At 37.5% G+C, this 7112-nt stretch overlaps 1 protein-coding gene across 1 annotated transcript; it reads left to right on the forward strand.

The window, feature by feature from the left end:
• Positions 1 to 2517: 2517 nt before the first annotated feature.
• On the forward strand, positions 2518 to 5395 carry LOC127310087 (uncharacterized). Its single transcript, XM_051340789.2, has 5 exons — positions 2518 to 2972; positions 3066 to 3128; positions 3227 to 3430; positions 3572 to 3678; positions 4985 to 5395. The coding sequence occupies exons 1-5, from the start codon at positions 2520 to 2522 to the stop codon at positions 5175 to 5177; spliced, it is 1020 nt and encodes a 339-aa protein (XP_051196749.1). The 5' UTR covers positions 2518 to 2519; the 3' UTR covers positions 5178 to 5395.
• Positions 5396 to 7112: the final 1717 nt, after the last annotated feature.

Raw genomic sequence — 7112 nt, forward strand, 5'->3', positions numbered from 1 at the left:
CGGTATGGGCCGGAGTAGAAGATCTTGTCTTCTGATCAGGACGAATAAACACAACATTTGCTTATATCATGTACCTCTGCAAAAAATAATTTAGCGCATTGGGGAATTGGTTGGCGGAGGTTGCGAATAAAGATAAAGTGCAAATCAAAGTTGGTGTATGCATTTTACTTTGGACCATATGAAACAGTAGGAATGATTATATCTTTAATAGTGCAAAATTGACTTCTTTTATGCATGTGATTTCTTTGGCCTATCCAGTGTGTGGCTTCATGAAGGTGGATGATCTCCTCACTACAACAAATACCTTTATCTCGTGCATGTTAGAGCACATAGTGCATGGTGCTCTCCTCGTCGTGATTTGTCAATAATGTTGCCTCTCAAGGCTGATCTCATCTGGGTTTTGACGGCGATAAGTCGCTGAATCAAGTTTAAATGGGATTTGAGGGTGTTGTCTTGCACAATCAGGAGGCGGAGGGCTACTCCAGTGCTCCCCCTAAACTAAGTTGAAGGGTTATAGTTGATTTTTTTCCTATTCTGGGTCCGCTGAAACCCATATCCAACTCATGTATACTCATCTGTATTGGTACAATATGTATACGTCGCGTAAGGAATAAAAGAAGAGGTCACATGAGCAAGATCTTTATAGGATCTTTCTATTTTGGCACACGCACGTGACCATAGATACGTACAAGACGAGGTACAACACAACGCAGACCATATGGGCTCTGCACCATTGTTGTGTTTGATGCGCCCAGAATTTTTCCAGGGGAGAAGCACCGGAGCAGAAGTGCAGGAGGCGCATGGGGAAGATCTACCATCCCTCCATACCGGCCGACGCCTAGGCTTGCCCGCAGTGCAATGTTTTGTATTAAATGATTTTTTTAGCATTTTTTTTATGAAAAAGAGCATCCTAGGCATGTCCAAACTTCTAGAAATTTCTGGTTCTGCCACAAAGAAGGCGTGTATTGTATCTGCTCTGAGGCTAAGGACACAGGCGACAGTGTACGTGCGCATGAATCATGGCGCGATGCCGATTTTACCTATTGCATGGTTTGTGTACATTCCAATGTGACAATGTTGCGGTGGCTGGGACACATTGGCACATTGGCTGCCATGGTACTGATATTGCAGTCCCACCGAAGGGAGGGAGCAAGTGGTAATCCGGTGGTAAATCAAAAATTCACAAGTTACATCAGGATTTTTCTATTCCAAATTAATTGTAGAAAACTCCAACTGCTCGTGAGAACATATATTAGAATTAATGAGTCGGTTCTCCTACCTCCAACAAGATATGATATAATATTTTATGTTTCTGAGATAAATTGTATTGATGGTTTTTTTAAAGTATTATACTATCAAATATATTTTGAAGATTAATTCCACATGTTTTTTTCCTTTTCAAGATGAACATGAATTAATGTTACCTTCTTTCACACAAACAAGGCGCACAGCCTTTGGCTTCATCTTTGACCAAAACTTTAATCAATGATGTCTTGATTATGCTATACAAAGTTGATATCGTTGGATTCATATTGAGATATACTTTCCAACGGTATATTTTTATTAAATAAATGTAATATACTTGGGATATTTTTTGGATATTGAGAAATCTTGAAGATATGTATGACTTATTCATGGGAACTGAGGGAGTAGGTCCATACCCAGAACCACATTTTTCAAGGCAACAGTGTACACATACGGGCAATTTGCTTTTGTGACTCATATGAATATAGTGTACACATAGAAGTTTGTAGTAAAATGACATGAGGGAAGTAAATATCTCTACCTAGGAGATTAGATGGGATCTTTCGTAGTGAAGTTAGAATTATGGAAAAATTCTAAATGTGAGGGCGTGAGGCATTACTTTAACTAACTGAATGAGTATATATTATTTGTCAGCATAAAGTGGGTTGGTAGATTTTAGTAAAATACCAATGCCCCCTCTTTATTAGAGTATATAATTGTAGATATGGACACTTTAAATGACGCTTAATAAATAACATTATTACCATATATTTTTTATTACTTCATAAATTGGGTTCGTAGATTTTAGTAAAGTACCAACTCCCCCTCTTTATTAGAGTATATAATTGTAGATATGGACACTTTAAATGACACTTAATACAGAACATTAGTTACCATATATTTTGGATTACTTCATATAAAAGTTTATTTAATACTAAATGCTTGGTTTTGTAGTATACCACAAAGGAAACTCTTCAGTGTACATGTTCATGACAAGATTGGCACAGTGAGTCATGCAGCAATTCTAGCAGTTATTTGGCAAGTGTACCTATGATAAGACCACCATTAATGAGTATAGGCTGTCCATTGTTTGCTTTATTTGTCACATGACTCTATCCTCTGCTCGTACTTTTGGAGGTATTTAAGTTTCAACATCCTGGTTTGAACTTTAAGCAATTACTTAAATGCTAAGCATACCCCCATACCTTCTTCCTCTCGTGAGTATCATGTGGTTCACAACTAGCAACTCTTCTGTCTTTCTGTCTTCCTACCTCATGGACCCCAATCAACTGAATGCCTCTAACTCTTACTATGTGATACTTCGAGAGTTGTTCTTTCGCTTGGTTGTTTCTTTTCAAATTCAGTCTTCCCTTTCCATGGAGATAATAGGCTTTTGGTTGTGGATCCAAGGAAATGGCCAGGCTGGTTTCCTTCTAAGGATCGAGTCATTTGATGATAACCACTTTCATGTGTTGGCTTCTACTGCAAAAACTTTTGTTGAGGTTCTCCATTTTGAGTTCGATGATTTAGATGACAGATCTGCACCAAAAAGTCACTTTCAGAGGCAAGCTATTGAAGGAATTTCTTTTTACCTCAACAATGTTTGTTACAAGGCCTTAGAAGTTCTTCGAGAAAGAGCAAAGGTGGATTTTATCCATAATCAGATGACAGATCTGTACCAAGAAGCCTATGGAGAATTCATGAATGATCGGGTTCCTATAAGCTCGGTAAGAGTAGGCTGGATATTTATTTATGGAAGATCTGATCTGTAACTAGTTTAAAGCTTGTTCCCTTTGTGATTTGCCTTGTCATGTACGCAGATGACAGATCTATACGAAGGGGCATATGGCGAATCCTTATATGATCAGGTTCCTTTGAGCTCGGTAAAAATAGTTTAAATTTGTATTTACGACAACTCTGCTAATTAATAGTATGTGAAGTATTTTTCGTGTTTCTGTGATTTACCAAGTCATCTATGCAGAAGCACCTTCTGACTAGGATCAAGGCTTTGTATGCTAACACTCAAAAGAATCATGGAGAAGGCACAAGTTCTAGACAGATGCATGTTCAAACAAGTCATATGCTCCTTCAAGATATAAAGGAAGAAGTATACGAGTGTCAGTCACCCTACCGTTTGGTGACATTGTTGGATAACCTGAGCTTAAGAGAGAAGCATCATGATGCAGTAAGAATTCCATAAAGTCTATGCATTGTGGTTAAGTCACTAATAATTCTTTGCATGTCTAATCGTTTTTATGAGACTTGATAGCTTTCATATAATATTAGTGCAGTACCAAGCATGAAGAAAGTGTATATTTCTATGCAGATCATGCAGCAACTCTCTGATGTTCCACGTGACGAGAGAACTTTGTTTGTAACATTTTCCAATGGCTATCCACTGAACAAAGATGAACTGCAAGATTTCTTCATGAGGTATGCCTGCAATTTCAGGTTATATTATATATCTAAGTTCACCATTTTGTGTTTGGGGAATGGTATAGTTGTTGATCTCTGGTAATATATACATCAGACGTGCATTTCAGAATCCCGGTGATTTGATGTGATGCATAATAATAGTAGAATATAGAGGAAAAATATAGATTTCAAATAATTTGGTATTAGAAGCTAATAGCATTGAGTTGTAAGACTAAACTACATATATACTCCTTCCGTCCCGGTTTACAGGGCTTGCGTGCATCACTAAATCATCAATTGGATCAAAATAATATAAATTATACAACACACACAAAATACCATTAGAAAGTAGAATATGAACTTTCTAATGATATATGTTTTGTAATGCATACCTTATGTTATGTTTGTTAAATTTGCGACCTAGGGATACGTGCAAGGCCTATAAACCGAAACGGATGTAGTACTCCGTCAGGTCCACAAAGACATGTCATTGGTCTTAGGCGTAGTCAAACTGTTGATAATTATTTATTGAATAGTTGAACATCATATATTATATTAGTCCCTATATGTAGTTGATAAATTTGGCATGATGTTACTTACTTACGTTTTACAAATATGCTACAGTACTTAGTGGTCAAAGTTTCATTCGAAGACCTCTATCGATGTCGAAAGTGACATAGTTTTGAGAATCGCTGCGAGTAGACTAAGAAAGTAACATGCATAAACAGAAGAACAATTTAAACCAAAGTAACATGCGTACACAGGCTTTTAATAATAACCATTGCATAAACTTCTGCATCAATAAATATATTTTTTATGATCGTGTGCATCAATAAATAATTGATCTAGATGAAAGGCTACTAGAAAAATCAACATGTTTAAGCTGACCACACTGAACCTTAGTAGTGTAAACGTGGAACAAGCTACAGATACCCAAGACACTAGAACAGCAAATATGTTCCTAATATAGTTTGATTTTTTAAGCGATGTCAAGTTGAACGTATTGATTGAATGTGACTGCTGAGGCATATTAGTTGATTGAGACAGTATAAATGATAAGTTGTTAATTGATTTCCGGACTAATTGGTAGATTATTCAGCCATTTGTCAACGGATAAGTAAAAAAGATGTGTGTATCTCGTAAGGTTGTCAATTTTATTTTACAGTTAGTAGTAGATATGATGACATAAGAGATAGGAAACTTTATCTGTAGTTGACTGAATCATTGCAGTAGTTTTACCTATGTGGCTGCTGATTTTATCAGTTTCTTTTATATTTTCTTTTGCGAGTGAGTTTTGTTTGTATTAATTTCTTCCATGTCACAGGCACTATGGAGATATTGAAGAGATAAGTGTTGAAGAGCCAATTGAAAAGAGACAGCCCTTGTACGCACACGTTACATTTTACTCACAGGTGACCCTCTTCCGTGTCCTTGATGGAAACAGGAGAGTCAAGTTCATGACGAGGGGAAAACATCTGTGGGCTCGACAGTTTGTGCCTAAGAAAAAAAATACTTAATCATGATGAGCTAAATCCGATTGTGTTAATACTGATAAATTCCGTATCCCAAGCCTCTCTGAAGCGTTGGAAATAGAATCTGCACTTCCAAATTTACTCTTGTGCAGTCTGCACCTTACTACCATTTGTAACCTATATTTATGGCCATTGTTCTGAACTTTAAGTGTATGCCACTGTAAAGACTCAAATTTGTACGTGTTAAGGGTTGCAAATCAATACTTTTGGTATAACGGTATTTATATTTGAATCTTGGAAACCTATTCTAGTGTATGGTACTAATTGTTGACACTTAAATTTTAAGCTCATTTAGCCGAATCTAGTACTCTGTACTGATGAATAAAGCACTGAATAAATGATTCATGTAACAGGCAAGAGTAAGTACACATGTGTTTGGCCGTCCATGTTTTCCTTTTAGATTGAACTGGTTCAGCATGCTCCAGCAAGATGTAGGTAACATCCATGTCGATCCATGTGGGGTGACACCATTAAATCTGGAGATTACCATGATCGCACGCTGTCGTGCAATGATTCGCAGGTTCCGAACTGACCTGCTGATAGGTTAAATAGACAAAGGGGTGATGTCGCCCCTATGAATCTTTGGAAGGGGGTAAGAAACGGGATAGTGGGAAATACCAAGCTAGGTGCAACTCTGGAAAAACTTTTTTCTTTGAAGCTTTTGCTACAGCTTGCTGGAATATTTGGAAGCATAGGAATGGTCACATCTTTGAAAATGAAACACCTTCTATTAGAGCTTGGACCTTTTCTTTCAAAAGGGACCTCTTCCTTCCTTCTTACAGAATGAAGGACGACCTCAAATTCCCCCTTATAGCCTGGCTAGATGCTCTGTAGTTCCTTTGGGCTATGCCCTGGGCTAAGCCCTTTCTACATTCCCTCCCTCAAACTTGTACATTTTGTTATCTTTTAATAAAATTTACTGTTGAGAGAAAGCCTACAATGGACAAGACGGTTTACTTTGAGCTAGGAAAAATTCAGTCAAACCAAAAAATACTAAAGGTAGTTCAGAATTTTGAGGCCCGCCAAAATATACGGGTGTGTTGTTGTGGAGTGTTTCCTGCAATAGGGTGACGACGCAACATCACATAGCAAATATTTCAATGACCAATATTAAGTGATCGAACTTACAGGAGAATAACCACTATCTCTGGTATTTCTAGCCTGGGCTACACCATCGTCGATGCCATCCTGCCCAACACGAATTCAGATGTAAATCTCTCCGGCTTTGTAGAAACGCACAAAAGTATTAGCAGCCAACCAGGGACCAAAACAACAAGCTTGTGTGTGCTTCTGAACTTATCATGACCTTCTGCCTTTCTGGTGGAGATCTCTGAAAGACGATTTTAGTTAGGAATATCTCTCTAAGAAATAGGAAAGCTAAAACACCCAATAAATCAAAGGCGTTTGAAGATTCATGCAATTAGTATTACAGAATGCCAAACAAGACTTTTCGCAAAAAAAAAGCCAAACAAGACGCAGTCGATTTGGGTGACTGCAGACTGAATAAATAAATAAACAATCGCCTGATCCAGGAAGAACTACCAAGCGGAGAGAACAATCCTTTGGCATACCTTGTAAGTTTGCCCCCTCCACTTGTTCTGTCATTTCTTGATCCAGAGATATTTTTCGAAGTGCTGAACTTTGCAGGAACTTATGGACGTAAGGATCCTTTTACTGTATCTCTAATCCAAAGGAGAAATACTGGACTCCTTGCTGTTGTAGGCTGCAACCACGAAGTAGTATACTGATAACTTCTAAGTAGAAATGCATAAAATCTATATGGTTTGTGATGATCTATTCTACTGCATTAACCTTTTATGAGTAGGAACTACAGAACATTCGTATGGTTACTGATTGTGCATTATATTTGTTACTTACATGGAATGAACTGACCCCCTTGAATGCATTCTTTTCAGTTCT

Source organism: Lolium perenne, chromosome 6 (genome assembly GCF_019359855.2).
Source record: "Lolium perenne isolate Kyuss_39 chromosome 6, Kyuss_2.0, whole genome shotgun sequence".
NCBI classification, from domain to species: domain Eukaryota; kingdom Viridiplantae; phylum Streptophyta; class Magnoliopsida; order Poales; family Poaceae; genus Lolium; species Lolium perenne.

Bases quoted from the DNA above. Each gene is read 5' to 3' on its own strand.
- LOC127310087 (XM_051340789.2), top strand. From the start codon at position 2,520: ATGGACCCCAATCAACTGAATGCCTCTAACTCTTACTATGTGATACTT. The intron at 2,973-3,065 runs GTAAGAGTAGGC...TCATGTACGCAG, and splicing joins ATCGGGTTCCTATAAGCTCG to ATGACAGATCTATACGAAGG. The intron at 3,431-3,571 runs GTAAGAATTCCA...ATTTCTATGCAG, and splicing joins GAGAGAAGCATCATGATGCA to ATCATGCAGCAACTCTCTGA.